This window comes from Passer montanus, unplaced genomic scaffold, assembly GCF_014805655.1.
Source record: "Passer montanus isolate IOZ18808 unplaced genomic scaffold, ASM1480565v1 scaffold15, whole genome shotgun sequence".
In the NCBI taxonomy this organism is placed as follows: Eukaryota; Metazoa; Chordata; class Aves; order Passeriformes; family Passeridae; genus Passer; species Passer montanus.
Window position 1 is genome coordinate 10550577 of NW_024362051.1, and position 16510 is coordinate 10567086.

Here is a 16510-nt window from a genome sequence, read left to right on the forward strand (position 1 = left end):
AGAAAGCTTCCAAAATGGAATTATAGAACTGGGGTTATGGATGTGGACTTTGAATAGAAGTGTGTGATATCACGTGGTGGAAAACTTACAGTTGAAGGGTTTAGAATACAGTAATATATAAAGCAAGAAAGAGGTTTTAGGGTGGAGGATGGTCTTTCTTCTTTACCTCCTTCTTCTTCACCTTCTTCTCCATGGGTTTGGGTGGTTTTGTGCAATTGGATAAAAAAGTCCACATTGCCGGGCACGAGTGGTTGGCTATTGGGTTACAAATAAAAATAATTTAGGTGTCATTTCTTAATTGGATAGTTTATCCTGAAAAGGCCTTGTAGAGAGATACATCTCCATTTTTAGCTTGTTAGAGTGAAGTGCTGCCGAACTCAGTTTATGAGACTGTAACGTAGATAAGAACTAATAAACATCTGAGTCCTAACAAGAAATACTGTCTCACACATTTAATTCCGACCCTGGCAAAAAGAAGCAAAGAATCCATTAGTGGACAAGCCTGGGACAGAGCAATGTGGCAGGACCGTGATCTCTCACAGATGTACAGCGAGGAGGGATTAAAGACATGGGTGGAACACACCACTGTTGATGCAGAAATAAAAAAGCAATTTATGAAAAGCTCCTGCAGGTAAAAATCATGTGCACCAGGAGATCTACAGCAACAGCTTCTGCTCCTTGACCACAGCTTTGTGAAAATAAGCAGAAAAAAACCCTGGCAATTAAATGTTTATAATCAGGCAAAAGTCAGAACACCAATGATTTGCAAATAGGGCTTTTCAATTACACAGGCCTATCAGTCAGGACTTTGAGGAAAGTTCACGAAGGCATCCCTGTTCTTTTCATTACTGAATGCCATGCCCTCTCTTATGCCATTGGGACTGTTTTTTGCACATGTGATCCTCATTCATCAGTGTCAGTTTAACAAATCATAGCATTCTCACACACTTCTTTTTTGGCATTTGTAAGATCTTTTTTGAACTGTAATCAGTAAAGGATTCTCAAGGATTTCAGTAGTATTAGACCATTGAAAAGGAATGGAAAAGTGGAATAAAAACAGTTTGTTATTTGCTCTGAGATGACAGGTCAGACTCGGTTTTTTTGTAGGGAGTAATTTGACTGCCTGTGTAAAAAGAGCCTTACCAAGGTCCTTTTTCCTGGGGGACAGTATATGCTTTACTCAATTCTAGCTTGGTTATAAGGTCAGGAATTCATTTCAGGCAGGATTTGGGAGAGAAACCTGCTGACTGAGTGAAGCCCCTGCAGCAAGTTGCTGATTGTAGCACGATGTGATTTCTTCCAGGTGGTCACTGGCTCAGGCCTGGACAGCCAGAAATCAGATGAGGAGTACAGGGAGCTCTTTGACCTGGCTTTACGGGGGCTGCAGCTGCTGTCCAAGTGGAGTGCCCACGTCATGGAAGTGGTGAGTGCATCCCTGCATCACTGAAAGCAGTTTGGGATGAGTCTGGGAGCAACTAAAACTAACTCAAATGATGATGGAATTTCTTAATTTGCAAAGTTTTGACCACATCTTAACACAAGTTCATGGTTGTCAAATGCCTGGTATGACTGGCAGCCTCCCAGATAAAGAAAACCAATTCACTAAGTGATAACAAAGCCAAGAATGTCAAACTGTAGTGATGTCTAGAGAATGGTTTTTGGCATATGGCCTAATTCAGTCTTTCTAACCTATCTTCTTCCTCATTGCAATGTTGACATGGTCTCTTTCCATCTTCTAGTACTCTTGGAAGCTGGTTCATCCCACAGATAAATTCTGTAACAAGGATTGCCCAGGAACAGCTGAAGAATATGAGAGAGCCACCCGGTACAACTACACCAGTGAGGAGAAGTTTGCCTTTGTGGAAGTAGGTGCCGCTTGCACAAGAGTCAGGGCCAGTCCAGGCTGGTTTCCTGTCCATGTTCCTCAGGCCAGGGAAAGAGAATGGAAGAGTGTTCTCACCATACTCTGCCAGTTCCTCATCCCTGTGACCCATGTTAAGGGATTAAGGGTCCCTTAATCTGGCCTTTAAATTGCCCCTGGCCAGCCCTGAGTCTGTCATGGAGCCAGCTGATGGTTTCATTGGACGTTTGTTTGGGGGGGGAACATGAGAAGCTGCTTCCAGCAGCCTCTCACAGAAGTCACCCCTGTAACCTCCTGCTCCCAAGATGTTGCCACACAAACCCAGAGCCCAGGGGCCTTGTGGAGCAGTGTGGTCTGGAGCAAGAGCAGCAGCTGCATCCAGGAGCTGTACAAACACAAGAGATGCTCAGCCAGTCCCCAGGACACGTCAACTCTCAGCTTGGCTGTCTGTGAACAGTGGGAACAGTCCTCTGAGCCAGGCTCTGGGAGGCCCTCACCTTCCTCCTGCCTTACACTGTCCAGGGTGGTTTGGATGTTGCCTTATGGCTTCCTCCACTGTGCTGCTGGGCAGGGAAGGCTGTGCCCTGTGCAGATGCAGCCCTGTGCAAGCTGCACCCACACGTGAAGCATGTGCAGTTTCCTTGGATTGTGTGGTATTAAAGATACCAAGGGATCAGGAGTAGAAACAAGGGATGGGGGCCATTTGCAATTAACTGGTGGTATAAACGCTTTCCTCAGCTTCTTGTGACCTGTAAAACAGCTGACACCCAAATATTAGCTGCCTGATCACTGGGCCTATGTTAGCTGAGTAGAATTAATTCAGTCACAAATTCTCTCAGTGCTGGAGTTACAGTCCTCTTCACACAATGGAAAAACAGCAGATACATCTGTGTTTAACCTTTTCTTCAGGTGATTGCCATGATCAAAGGCCTGCAAGTGCTGATGGGGCGGATGGAGAGTGTCTTCAACCAGGCCATCCGCAACACCATCTACGCGGCGCTGCAGGACTTTGCCCAGGTGACCCTGAGGGAGCCTCTCCGACAGGCTGTCAGGAAGAAGAAGAACGTTCTGATCAGGTCAGTCTGTCCCTCAATGCAGTGCAAAACCCATATATTGATTAGTGTTGTTGCACTTTGTCATGCACAAGCACGTGGGCCTGTGTACGCTCCAGTACACAAGCAGCCAGCAGTCCTTGGCCAGCAGCTCCTCCGGAGGTAACTTTTGGTCATCATCCCAGCAACAGCAGCTGTGTATGATCCCACCTCAGGTACCTTCCCTCTCATGTGTGCACAGCCATAGGTATTTTTATCTTGAAGTAAAATCAAGCTTAAGCACTGCTCTCCCTCTCCCCCACTCCAGTGTCCTTCAGGCAATTCGGAAGACGATCTGTGACTGGGAGGGAGGTCGGGAGCCTCCAAATGATCCTTGCCTCAGAGGGGAGAAGGATCCCAAAGGTGGATTTGATATTAAAGTCCCACGACGAGCAGTAGGACCATCAAGCACACAGGTATGTGAATGTCTGTCTCCTGTGTGGGGAATTCATGGTCTTAGAGCCATGTAGGAGTCTCCCACCCTGTGGGTTAGGAGTTGTTTCTGTGCTCTGTTCCACGAAGTCTTCATGCTTTTGTGTGTTAAATGTTGCTTTGGTGCCTAATTTGTTGTATAATTCCCAAAGCCTCTTCTTTCAGGTGCTTAATTAACTCTGAAGGATAGTGGCTTATTTGTGCAGAGGGTGGTCATCACCTTGGAGAAATGTTATTTTTTGTTCCCAGAACACCAAGGCCATGTGTGATGGTGTCTGGAGAGTGGTAACTGCATGTCACCTTTTTTTCAAAGCTTTACATGGTGAGGACCATGCTGGAGTCCCTCATAGCAGACAAGAGTGGCTCGAAGAAGACTCTGAGGAGCAGCTTGGATGGGCCAATAGTCTTGGCCATTGAGGAGTTCCACAAGCAGTCCTTCTTCTTCACCCACCTTCTCAACATCAGCGGTGAGATTATGGCAGGGGGAGGCTTGAACCCAGCCCTTGCATGCTCAGAAAGACAAAAGCAGATCAGCTTTGCTCCTCATTGACCTATGCAGAAGATTTTCCTTGATTTTTCCCAAATGTCCTACTTCTGCCTGGTTCAGGCATGCTTCTGTGCAGTAGTCATTATGTGAACAGGGCTGTCAGCAGAGCAAATAGCTGCAGGTGGGAGTTTATTTTCTAGGACTGGGTTTTCCTTCTGTCCCAGACAAACTGAGCCACTGGACACAGAAGAAGTCTTCCAGAGTTACTCTGAGCCATTCCAGTGTTCTCACTGGCCCTCTAGAGCAAAAGGGGTGATCCCTGATCCCTTCCTTCTTCTTGCTTTACCAAGCTCTCAGGCAGCATGGCCATGGTCTGGGTTTAAAACCAGAGACATCCTAGAAAAATGTTCTGTACCCAAAAGCAAGGCTGCAGCAGCTGCCTCCTGTGTCGTGCCCTCACTGCCATCCCCAGGGGGGTAACATGGATCCTCTGTGCATTCCAGAAGCTCTGCAGCAGTGCTGTGACCTGTCCCAGCTCTGGTTCCGGGAGTTTTTCTTGGAGCTGACCATGGGCCGCCGCATCCAGTTCCCCATCGAGATGTCCATGCCCTGGATCCTCACAGACCACATTTTGGAAACCAAAGAACCCTCCATGATGGAGTAAGAGCTGATGGGCTCTGCTGGGACCATGCACGTGCTGGGGTTTGGGATTTTGTTCAGGAAGAAGGGTGGGCTGGTGATGAGCAGTCTTTCTGTCGTGGGAGGTAAATAGATGTTCCTTGCTCTGCTGTCACATGAATGGTGCTGTGTGAGCACCTCGTTAGCAGACACAGGGGTGACTTCCTGGCACTGGCACTTCTTCATGTGTCATAAACAACAGCTGGCAACTGTTGGGATGTGGGCAGGACACTGTGGCACTGTCACCTGCACGCAGCACTGAGACAGATGTGTCACCAAAGGGGGTGGGCCCAGGCTAAGCCACCTCAACTTTCTTTTGTATGTGGGATAAATTACGAGAGGAATTGCTGTTCTGCAAGTGTAAACATCTTCATAATGTTTTCCTTGTTAGGAAAACTTGGTTGTATGGGCATTGTCAGAGCACTCTCTGGAGGCTTTTTTAAAGGCAGAGAAGAAGCAAGTGTTGATTGAACAACTCATAATTAGCTCACTTCCAGGTTGGTTGTAGCTGCTTCCGGCAGAAGCCAGGGGTAAAGAGGGATTATTTGAGGGGCTGCAGGGGGTGGCAGTGATAAGCATGAAGTCAGAGACAAGCCATTTTTTATACATCAGGCAGGGCATGACATGCACTGGCTGCAGTTTATGCTGATAAGCTCCAAAGCCAATTTTAGATGTGGTCTGTGTTCTTGCCCTCAGGTATGTGCTGTACCCCCTGGACCTCTACAATGACAGTGCATACTATGCTTTGACCAAGTTCAAAAAGCAGTTCCTGTATGATGAAATTGAAGCTGAAGTAAGTTCTCATCATCTTTATTGTATGGAAAAAGCTCACTGGGGTCGCACTGCCCTGTCTGACCCAGCAGTTTGTTATAGGCACCTTTCACCTAAAAGAAATATCCCATCAGACTGAGAAGTTTTCAAAAAGATCAACATTTCCAGAGACCCTGCAGACTCTCCTGATTAAGGGCTTCAGCTCAGCTGTATCTGTAAAGAGTCATGGAAGCCAAAAGCTGTCAAACGCTGGGGACATGGCAGAGTCTGATGAGCAGAGGGTTTGAGACATCAGAGGAAAATGAGAAACTCCCTGAGAGGGAAGGGTGATTGAGGGTGGGGGACCAGGACCTGTAAGAACATGCAGAAACTATAAAGAGAGAAATGTAACTGCAATTTTCTGCTTACCTTCAGCACTGTGAGAATCGCAGTGTGGTTTTAAGATAGTGTGACCTTTAATATATGTTTGTATTAAATGAAGGATCTGTGTTGGGTTGTATTGATCTTGCGTGCGTAGGAAGGAGCTGCTCTGTGCTGGTGACACCCTCACCAAGTCTTGTTTTTTCTCCCCCAGGTGAATTTGTGCTTTGATCAATTTGTGTACAAGCTGGCAGATCAGATCTTTGCCTATTACAAAGCGATGGCTGGCAGGTAGGAGAGCCTGACTGCTGATGGTGACTGATGATATCTCTGCATCCAAATTGCTGTTAACCAAAAGATTTCCCTCAGGGAGCAGCCACAGCAAGAAGATAACACATAGATCATCCCTGTCCCCCAGAGCTAGCTGTCCACGTCAGACCAATGTAGATGGGGAAAATTAATTAAGGAGCCACAGTTAAAAGTGAAAAAATAATAATTGGCATCTGGAGTAGCAGTCAGAGTACAGTTTGTGAGAGCAGCAGAAAAGCAAACTGAGCTTATTACAGGCATGTCCTCGCTTGACTTCTGTTTCTGTACCAGGCAGAGGACTGGAAGCCTCCCATCTGTACAAAACAGGAATATGCACTTGTCCTCACCCTAGTAAAGCAGCAGGACTTGCTCTCCCTTTGGGGAGATAGAACCTTTGTGGCATATCCTCCTTACCAATTTAAAGGGCATGGATGAAATCTCATGACCCCAAAGTGAACCAAGTCTTCCATGTGACTGCAAGTTCTGTCTCTAGGTTACATTTGGCCTTAGAGAAGGAGGACAATCACCATCACCAACCAAATGTTCCCACAGCAGATCTTCAAGGAGGGAGCACACCAGGGGAGCCACCCAGTACCTGGCACTGATATCTTTCAGCACATTTTTTTATCTTTTTGAATGTTTTAGCCACAAAAGACAAGCAGGGCAGTCCCCAAGATAACAACTACTTTTCTGTGATTTAGTGTGCAGATATTTCTTGGAATTCAGAGCCAAGATTAAATGGGCTAAAACAACTCTGGAAAGACTCATAGAGAAGCTGATAGTGTACATTTCTATTTTCCTAATGCTACTTCCCTTTTCAGTGTTTTGCTGGACAAACGTTTCCGGGCTGAGTGCAAGAACTACGGGGTGATCATTCCATACCCACCATCCAACCGCTACGAGACGCTGCTCAAGCAGAGGCACGTCCAGGTACAGTGCAAGCAGCAGACTCCAGTGTTCATCATGACACAAAAATGACTTATGCTTTATGTTTCCCTCATTCCTTCTTAAGTAATCTGCAGTCAACCAAGGCACTTGCGCCACCATTTCACGTTTAAGCACACTTCAAGGTTTGGTTTTAATTTGTGTGTTGAGTAAGAAATAAAATGTTATGCTTCACATTTCCCTTGTTCCTTCTTAAGTAATCTGCACTCAACCAAGGCACTTGCACCACCATTTTCACATTTAAGCAGACTTCAAGGTTTGGTTTTAATTTGTGTGTTGAGTAAGAAATAAAATACTTTTTTCCCATATAACATACAAATCTTTTCTTTTGCTAGTTGCTGGGCAGATCAATCGACCTGAACAGGCTCATTACCCAGCGCATCTCTGCAGCCATGTACAAATCATTGGACCAGGCCATCAGCCGCTTCGAGAGCGAGGACCTGACATCCATCGTGGTAAGAACTTTTATTGGCTCTGACTATGAACAGGGAGACTAATACACTGCTGTGGATGCACAGTCACCTGTCTGCTGTTTTGAGTTCCCTGCAGTAGGTTTCAACCACTCATGTATCTTCCTTTATGCTGCTGAGTCTTTACTGTTTCTATTTATGCAGCTTTAATTGCATTATTATCAGACCATTAAGTATCTGTGTAAATCATATGGTGACAGCAGTTGGACTTTGCAGAGCTCATATAAAAGAGTGCTGTAAACTGGGAGATGGAAATCTTGCTTTAATTCCCAGTTGGATGACAGTGCCTGTGACATTGTTGTGTGTGTACAGGGTTTTCTGTCTTTGATATGCTACAGGAGCATCAGAGTCAAGCGGTGTAAAATTGCCAGTTTCCACCTTTGGAGGATTCTGAGGTGAAAGCCAGCCAGTGCTCAGCGGGGAACAAATTAATTTTGCTTCCTGCAGGTTCACAAAATACTGGACCAGGACCCCCTTGAGTGGCAGTGCACTTGGCCTTGACCACTGAGTTAAACTGATGTCTTTAGTTCTGTGTGCGTGTGGATAAAAAACCACTCCCCTGGCAATTAAATCAGCTGCTTCTGTTGCAATACATTGCATTTTCTGCTGCTTTATGTGCTGCAGGAGCTGGAGTGGCTCTTGGAAATCAATCGCCTGACTCACAGGCTGCTGTGCAAGCACATGACTCTGGACAGCTTCGATGCCATGTTCCGCGAGGCCAACCACAACGTGTCCGCGCCCTATGGGCGCATCACCCTGCACGTCTTCTGGGAGCTCAACTTCGACTTCCTGCCCAACTACTGCTACAACGGATCCACCAACAGGTGAGGAGGGAAAGCAAGGCCACCTGGAGACCTTGCTTTTCTTTCCAGACGTCAAACCTGCCACGTAAAATTGATGTGTATTGTGGAGAGGTTTGTGCTCCCTGTGGGATGCAGCAGTTACTCTTGAAATGAATTTGAAACACATCATCTTCCTTTGGTCTTTCTTGAAAGTGTTAGTAACAAATTCAAGCAGCAGTTAGATGGTAATTTAAGTGGCTGAGGGTTGGTTTGCTCAGCGGGAGAGCTCCGGTAGCTGCTCAGGTACTGTTTTCTTGCCTGCCAGAAATGAGATGAAATCCCCGTTTTGGTAGGTTTTACACCACCAACAGATTGTGGCAGAATTTTGCATTCCTGTTGGTGTAGCTCAAGTGATAAATTCTAACTAGCCTGCAACTGCAGGTCATCCCAGACCATGCCCCGTGTGTGTCAGTTAACCAGGCTCTGACCACTTCCCTCCTCATCTCCCATGCCTGCTGCAGGTTTGTGAGGACAGCAATCCCCTTCACACAGGAGCCCCAGCGGGACAAGCCAGCCAACGTCCAGCCCTATTACCTCTACGGGTCCAAGGTCAGTAAATGAGCCACAACAGCCAGAGTGGGTGTTGGAAATATTTATTTATGAAGAGAAAGAAATGCAAGGACTGGTTCATTTACAGAGTGGTGGGTGTGAATGAGCAGGGTCACATCACTGTGTGCAACCAGACAGACATGCAAGAAGCAGATTCAGTGTGCTGTTGCTTTTCCATATTCTTCTCCATAAACTGCCCATGTTAAGGGGTGTCAGCACTGCTGTTTCTTGTGTTGGCACTGAGACTGAGTCAAATCCATCTAAATGCACAGGGAAGTGAGCAAGTTGGTGCTCTGATGCAGTGATGCTCCCCAAGCAAGGTACCACTTCAGGAATCCCATTTTCTGTTCAAAATGGGAATTACTAAAGTACTTGTGTGTGCACTACTTAATACTGACAAAAAGCTTTTTTCTCAGGCTGCAATGACTGTTTATGCAGGCATTACAAAGGCTTGGGCTGTGATGCTAGTGGAGGGGCACTCAAGTGGGAAACTACTTGAGTGGAGTTTATTTCTTATGCACATTGATTGATGACTCTGAGGTGAACCTACAGCACTGATGCACATGAGCTAATGACACTACAGTCTGCCAAGCCTGGCTGTTCCCAGAGAGCTGACCTGTTTTCTTTCTCAAAAATCTTCAGCAAATTAGAGTATATTTGTCACTTAAAAATCTTTCTCCCTGTGACCAATGTCTATGCCTCATGTTCTACCCTGGGACAGACAGCTGCCATGGACACACAGACAGTCCTCTTGGCAAGAGCTGGGGAAGAGCAGGACAAACCAAACCTCTAAGCAAGATTTTGTTTCCTTTTGCTTTCATTGAAGGCCATGCTGTGGCAGGATGGCCCTTTTATCATCGCTGTTTTTATAAGAAAAAAAGCAGTGAGGGGAGTTATACGGGCTCTCCTTGATGAAATTGGAGCTCCTCATTAGCACGGTGGTCATGGGCACTTCCAGGAGCTCCTCTCTCAGTCCATCACTCAGTGCCTCCTCTGGTGAGCCACTTCCTTCCCCCACTTCTTCAGGGTTGCTGTCGGGGTGCTTCAGCCTGGCAGCCCAGTGGCAGCGTGCAGACCAGAACTGCAGGCAGCCGTAGGCCAGGAGGGCGAGGAAGCAGAGCAGCAGGAGGCTGCTCACCATCCACACCGACGTGGTGGGCTCGTGCTTGGAGCCGCCGAAAACCAGGGGGATTTTGTCCAGCGTGTGGAAGGTGGTGCAGTGGTTGCTGGAGGGGTAGGAGTTCTTGCAGGTGATGCAGAGGACGTAGATGGTGGAGGGCGTGAGGCGGTGCAGCACCAGGGAGCTGAGGGGGTGCGGCACGCGCTCCTCGCGGTGGAAGTTCTGCCGCAGGTAGCCGGCGAAGACGCTGTTCCAGTTGGGGCGGTACATGACGTGGTAGTAGTTCTCTGGGCAGGGGCTGCTCATGGCCCAGGACACGGTGGCACTGGTGTAAGTGATGTTGTGCACCTCGATGTTCATCGTGCCCCTGAAAGCAGATGCGGGGAGACGCTCAGGTTTCTGATTCGTGTCAAGGCTCAAAGGACATGGATGAAGTTTTTCCTTACTCTCCCTTAGATTGGACTCAGACTATCCTGGCTCACTTAGGTTACATGCTACAATTACAAAAGACAAATCCTGCTGTTGCCCAGACTACTGTATCGCTCTGCTTCATAACAAAAACATCCAGTTGGAGGACAGGGTATACTTTTTGCTCCAGTTATATTTCTTTAAAAATCTCTGTGGCTGCTTTTCTGTATCAGAAACTATTTTAGCTTTTTGTTTCCCACAAAATAAAAATGATACTGTGAGTGTGATTAGCATAAAGTGATGATTAAACTAGCTCCAGCTTGCCTTGTGAAGCTGCCAATCAACAGATATTTTGATTTTATGCCTAAATGCCATTTAGAAAGCTCCATAATGGTTAATTCACTGTTTTAAGTTGTCACTGCATTTTTTCTACCTTTCTTGCTAAACTCTTTCTGTTCCTGCAGCATCTCACACTGCAATATCAGCATCTTAAATGTGAAATCTGTAGGTTGGTGAAATATAAAAGCAGTGCCTTTAGGGAAACACAAATATATGAATAGTAAGAACAAAGACAGAAAAAAGACACTGCCTGCCTAACAAATTTAAACATTTAAACTGATTTGAGCCAGAGCCAGTGAGTAGTATATGATGATCCCTGATGGTACAAGGTCCTGTAGTTTTTTAATACTCTCTGAGCTGTGTGGCTGTTTAGCAACAGCCACAAATTACTTGAGCACATCACTCCTTTAGATCCCCAGTGCACTCTCTGAGCCTTGCTGCAGGGTTCTCTCTGCTGGCCAGAGAGTGCTCAGAGCAGCACCTCCATTCAGTTGAGCTGGTTTATTCTTTCCTTTTTCCTCTCTCTCTAACAATAACTAACTTTCCTTTCATTCACTCAAGAATAAGCTCACTCTAATGACTGCTAATCTGTCCTTACACGAGGCTGCACATGCCCATGCTGAGCCCTCCCAGAGCCAGCACTTACCTCCAGCCAGGTCCTCGCTGGTGACAGAGGTGACAGCTCTGGTGATGGAGTGGCCTCAGGCAGTGTCTTGCCAGCACTCACCTCCCTCCTGCCTCTGCTAAATCCCTTCCCTGAACTCCCTCGTTTATACCCAGCTCGGGCTCCGTCATCTCTCACCATGGCAACCAATGGGGAAGGATGGGCAGGCATCTTCGAGTGATTTGGGAATGTTATCCCTAAAAGCTTCTGCCTGGGAGAAGTGTGTGTCTCCAAGGCAGGAAAAAAACAAGCCAGGTAGGTTTTTTTGCTGGCTTATTTGTTTTTTTTTTTTTTTCCCTGTATCCACAGTCACCCAGCAAGAGCATCACGAGGCAGGAAAAAACCAAGCCAGATAGGTATTTTTGCTGGCTTACTTGGGTTTTATTTTTTCCCTGTATCCACAGTCACCCAGCAAGAGCATCACTGAGCCCAGCAGGGTGTGGGGTTACAGACACATGGTGTGAAATCTGGGATCCTGACCTGGTTCCCCTTGACTCAGAGACTTTTTGTCTTTAATTCTGTGATTTCTTGCACACTTAAACTACTGATTTAAGTCAGAGCCATAAGCAGTACATTTTGCTGCAATTTCCAGTAGCCTTTTAATATTTTCTAAGCTGTGTGATGAGAGTAGGAATTGGGTTTGGTAAACTACTGATTTAACTCAGAGCCATAAGCAGTACATTTTGATCCCTGATGGTGCTGCAACTTCCAGTAGCCTTTTAATATTTTCTAAGCTGTGTGATGAGAGTAGGAATTGGGTTTGCAAAGATTTTGACCTCCTGCTGAACTGCATGGGATTAAGACCCGCTCTTCTTTGAGTGCCTCTGATTTACAGACAGCTTGGGGATGTCCTCTGTCGGTCTGGTGGGAGGGCAGGAGGGAGAGGCAAAGCCAGTGCCTGTGCTGTCAGGGGAGCAGGTCGAGCCTGTGGCCAGGAGGGGACAGATGGGCCTGGTAGGGAGAGGCTCTGAACAAGTGACTTGCTCCTCCCTAAAGCCAAAATGTACTCAAGAGGAACTTTCCCAGAAGTGTTGATGTGTCTGGAGTTACTCATTCCACTTCTAAGTCACTCTCAGCTGTTGCACTGAAATTAGGTTGGCTGGGAGCCCTGGCTTGTCTTGGGCTGTGTGCAAGTTCTTTTTTTGTCTCTGAGTATATTGCTTTTTCATTAGCTCTTCATTTTTCCAAGGGAATTCTGTAACAATCAGTACTATCTATTATCCCCCTCTGCTCAATTTTATCAGATAAAACTCTCCCTGCCTTTCCTCAGGTGAGCTCAGACAGGTCTGAGTGATGGCCAACAGCAAGGTCAAAGACATGGAAATAGGACTGGGGTTTGATTTGCTCCATTTGTTGCTAAAGCTTCTCCAGAGCATTGCTGGTAACCTCCTGAGCTCCTAAAGCAATGCTGGGGCCTTGCCCACACACTCACAATTACAGATGGCTGTCCCTGAGACCTGGGTGCGGGGTGGGCTCTGTGGGACACTGGGAGCTCTGCCCCATTCTGCAAATCCCAGCATCCCATCCCCAAAACCTGCCCATTTGGCCCCAAACCAAGGATGGGGCAAACCTCCCCAGTGTCTCCAGCAGCTGCTGCTCACAGGAAGTGTCAGGGTCAGGCTTTTGCTTTGGTCCTCTGAGGGGTCAGAAGTGGCCACTGAGCACGGGGGAGTGAGCTGTGCTGTGCTGTGCAACCAGCTTGTGCCTTCAGCTGCTTTGTCTTAAAATACCCACTGGTGTCATTTTTTACATCCTACAGTCTCTACCCCAAGCTGTGTATCTCACCCTTAAATGGAGTTATATTTTTAATTGCTGGCAGAGCATTATTATTAGACACAAGCCTGCTGTTAGTGCACTGTATGGCTCTGCAGAGAGCTCCATGAACCCACCTCATCCTGCAGACAGGCAGGCGTGAATCATCCCGCTCATCTGCAGCCAGTGCACATCCTAAAATGCCTCTTCTCCCAATCAGGCTAATTGCTGAGACCCCCACTCAAGGGAGAAGCTCTCCAGCCCCTTTATCCCGCTGAGGAGTGAGGGAGTGCTGCCAGGTGGGGGCTTGCAGCAGCACCAGCTGCTGGCTGCCTGGGCAGCCGAATATCAGCCCTGCTGTGGGAAAAACCTGAGCAGCTGCAGCACAGCTGGTACCAGTGGTGGTAGCCCATCCCAGGGGAACAAGGCACATGCACAGACAGAAGTCACCTGGCCATGGAATAGCAAAGAGGGCTCCAGAAATGAATGTGGATTCTTGAGCCCACTGCAATAAGGATTTTTTTATTCCCCCAATCTAAGATGAGCTAGTGTGCTAAGTCTGGGGAAGTAACAGGGTAAAGGAGACTACAGGGAGGTGTGGAAGGAAGGTGGAAAGAGCCATCTCTGGGCCACTTGGATCATCCCTGCAGCACTTGGACACCTAGGGCTGGGACAGTGCCTTGCAAAAGTTAAAGCAGCAAAACCTTTGGGAGTGTGGCTGGGCTGGGGCCCTGGAGCACTGCCTTCCCTCTGGGGTGGTCATGCTGGCCACTTGGCAGATGTTCCAGGTTGGGCATTACCTGGTGTCTAAACAGAAACACTCTTCAAAAAAAAAACAAAAAAAAAACCACATTGCAGTTTTTCAAATGTATCAGGGTGGCCTTGGGTCTGTCTCTACCAAATTTTTAAAGACTTGGTTATCTGAGGATGCAGACAGAAGCCTAATTGAGGTGCTCAGTTCTCTTAAGAGCTGGTATCCAAGGACCTTTGAAAGTAGGCTTCTGCCTGCCTAAATAATTCTTAACTCTGACACATACTCACATACTCAGGGCCCTTTTTTTCTTTTTTTTTTTTTAAGTTTTGATGGGAGAGAAAGGTCTTGCTTATTGTAAATGGGCCTCCAAGGCAGTCTTTCTGCACTTAATATTGTGTTTCAGGGCTATTTGCACCTACCAGGAACAAGAGGTGAAATTACATTTCACAGAAAATAGGGGACTTTCTAGCTGTGCCTTATTTCTGCTGGTTCAAAGAGCACTTAGGAATTACAGCAGGTAACAACCTGCTGGACCAGATCTGTAGGGCTGTGACAAAATGAGGGAGAATTAATTGATTAAAATAACTGACATGTCTGTGAAAGCGTGGTCAGTACACTGGTGAAATTCTATAGCTGAGAGCAAAAGAAAATGCTTTTCCAGTTTTTAGCCAATGACTTTGTAAGCCATTAGCAGCTCAGATGAAGTGTTAAAAGTAAACTTTGTGGAGGGAGGCAGGAGTGAAGGATGACAGGAGCCTCCAGCTGGGGGTATTGCAGCAGTGGTGGAGCAAAGACAAAATTTTGCCCTGTTCTGCTACTCCAGCCCTTGCTCCCTTTCACCCAAACCTCCTCAGTGCCTTCATCCCGTCACTGCCTTGGCTCCACTGCTGGCAGGAAAGGGGATCCCTGTGTAATATGTCTGCAGTATCCACAGGGAGGCATTTGGGATTCAGTCTAATTTGTTTCCTTATCTTTGTTTCACCTGTAGGTAAGCATGAGCCTGGGGTTAATCTGTATTTTGCTGGAAGGGGGACTACGTGCCAGGATCGTTTCCAGGGTGGCTTTTTTGCTATTCCCTGAGGCTGAAAGGGAGATGTCATGGGGGGAGAGTGCAGCCCCTCTGCTGGGCTGAGTTGTGATGCCAACACTCCCATTGCAGAGCCCTCTCTGAGCATGTGGTGTCTCAGCTAAATCTGATTCTCAGTAGTTCTCTGCAGAGCACACAAGTGAATTCATTCCCCCTACTTCTCTTTGCCTCACACCAAATGGATCCTGTAAATGTTCCAGTAATGAAATGTTGCAGCAATTTCCATGTTTCCAAGATGACACTGATAGAGTACATTCCTGGAAATCACTTTCTGTTCTCTGCTGCTAAGAATTTTTGGGGGCAATGTCCTGGGTACCATGCTCCCTAGACCAGTGTCAGATTCTTACCCTTGGCACAGATCCATGGGTTGTCTGTTAAGTAGAGGCTGATGTAAAGCTTTGCAGGATGCAAAAAGGATCTTTTCCGTGTCTTTTCCATCTGCCCTTAAACTCAGATGCTTCAGTTCCTGCTTTTCTTAATAAGCTTCATTTAAAGCAAGTGCTCATAGGGGAAAAAAATCTGTCTGCTTAAATGTATGTAAAACTTTTCATTTTAGTGGAGAACAATTTGATTTTGAAGAGGCAAAGGGCCAGTGAACTGAAATATTTGATTGGGAGTGTATGGGAGAGTAAATTACCTTGGAAATGAAAGTGGTGTTGCTACACAGGAGGATAATAAAACCTTGTGACATGACAGTGTTGAGGTTAGAATATATCTGAGCACAGAGGAAGAAAAGCAATATTTTCCCCTACAAGAAGCACAAGTGGGAATGGCCATTGGTATTATTATTTCTCCTCCTCCTCCTCCTTAAAATTTGTACTGATGGAACATAATACTGTGATAAGAGAATTACAGGTCTGGTCAGGAATTACAGGTGCTGTAACTGTCGCTGTGCTTCCAATTTGCAGCCTCTCAACATCGCCTACAGCCACATCTACAGCTCCTACCGCAACTTCGTGGGGCCGCCTCACTTCAAGACCATCTGTCGGCTCCTGGGCTACCAAGGCATAGCTGTGGTCATGGAGGAGCTGCTGAAGATTGTCAAGAGCCTGGTAATTCTGAGCCTGGCCCTGGTGATGCAGAAGCCCCAGAGGCTGGATGGGGGCAGGCAGTGTGGGCGTTGGGATCGGGGTGCTGGCATCGCGGCATGGTCGTGTCTCTTGATCCGCGCTGGAACACTTGGAGCCATGGGCTGATTTTCACTGATCAGGAATCCCAGCGATTCCTGTGGGATGAGGGAGTGTTTCAGGAGGATCAGACAGCATTCAGCACAAGGATTTTACGGTTGACTAAATGGAATTTAGTGCATTACCTCATATAATGTATCCACAGGGTGCAGGTGTGTAACTCCAAATGACAGCAAGGGCTTTAAACTAAGCAGTGTGCTCTGCTCTAATCCATGTATGTCCAAAACATCTGATCTGCAGAAACTTGCTCTACATGAATGTAAATTCATTATTAAACTCTTGAGTATCCAGGGATCATTCCTCAGGTGGAAAGAGCATTTCCTGTGCTAGGGAGTGAGTCCTTTGGCAGCTCTGGTGAAATGCTTTTTGGGTTAGAAGCACAAGTCCAGGTGCATCTAAGCCTG

The 16510-nt window shown here is 46.9% G+C and overlaps 2 protein-coding genes across 5 annotated transcripts in view; one reads left to right on the forward strand and one right to left on the reverse strand.

Moving 5' to 3' along the window:
• CYFIP2 (cytoplasmic FMR1 interacting protein 2) overlaps positions 1–16510 on the forward strand; it is a 49962-nt gene that overhangs the window by 19131 nt on the left and 14321 nt on the right. For all 4 annotated transcript variants that reach the window (XM_039701407.1, XM_039701412.1, XM_039701411.1 and 1 more), the window contains exons 12-24: positions 1304–1423; positions 1740–1865; positions 2771–2937; positions 3221–3368; positions 3698–3851; positions 4375–4531; positions 5246–5342; positions 5895–5971; positions 6811–6919; positions 7270–7389; positions 8029–8228; positions 8708–8795; positions 15828–15971. In XM_039701407.1, coding sequence (XP_039557341.1) covers positions 1304–1423; positions 1740–1865; positions 2771–2937; positions 3221–3368; positions 3698–3851; positions 4375–4531; positions 5246–5342; positions 5895–5971; positions 6811–6919; positions 7270–7389; positions 8029–8228; positions 8708–8795; positions 15828–15971 — 1707 coding nt within the window. The remainder of the gene's footprint in view (positions 1–1303; positions 1424–1739; positions 1866–2770; positions 2938–3220; positions 3369–3697; positions 3852–4374; positions 4532–5245; positions 5343–5894; positions 5972–6810; positions 6920–7269; positions 7390–8028; positions 8229–8707; positions 8796–15827; positions 15972–16510) is intronic.
• On the reverse strand, positions 8828–11610 carry FNDC9 (fibronectin type III domain containing 9). The gene is made up of 2 exons (XM_039701413.1): positions 11309–11610; positions 8828–10282 (listed from the first exon to the last, which is right to left on the reverse strand). Exon 2 carries the CDS (start codon positions 10273–10275, stop codon positions 9613–9615), a length of 663 nt encoding a protein of 220 aa, XP_039557347.1. The 5' UTR covers positions 10276–10282; positions 11309–11610; the 3' UTR covers positions 8828–9612.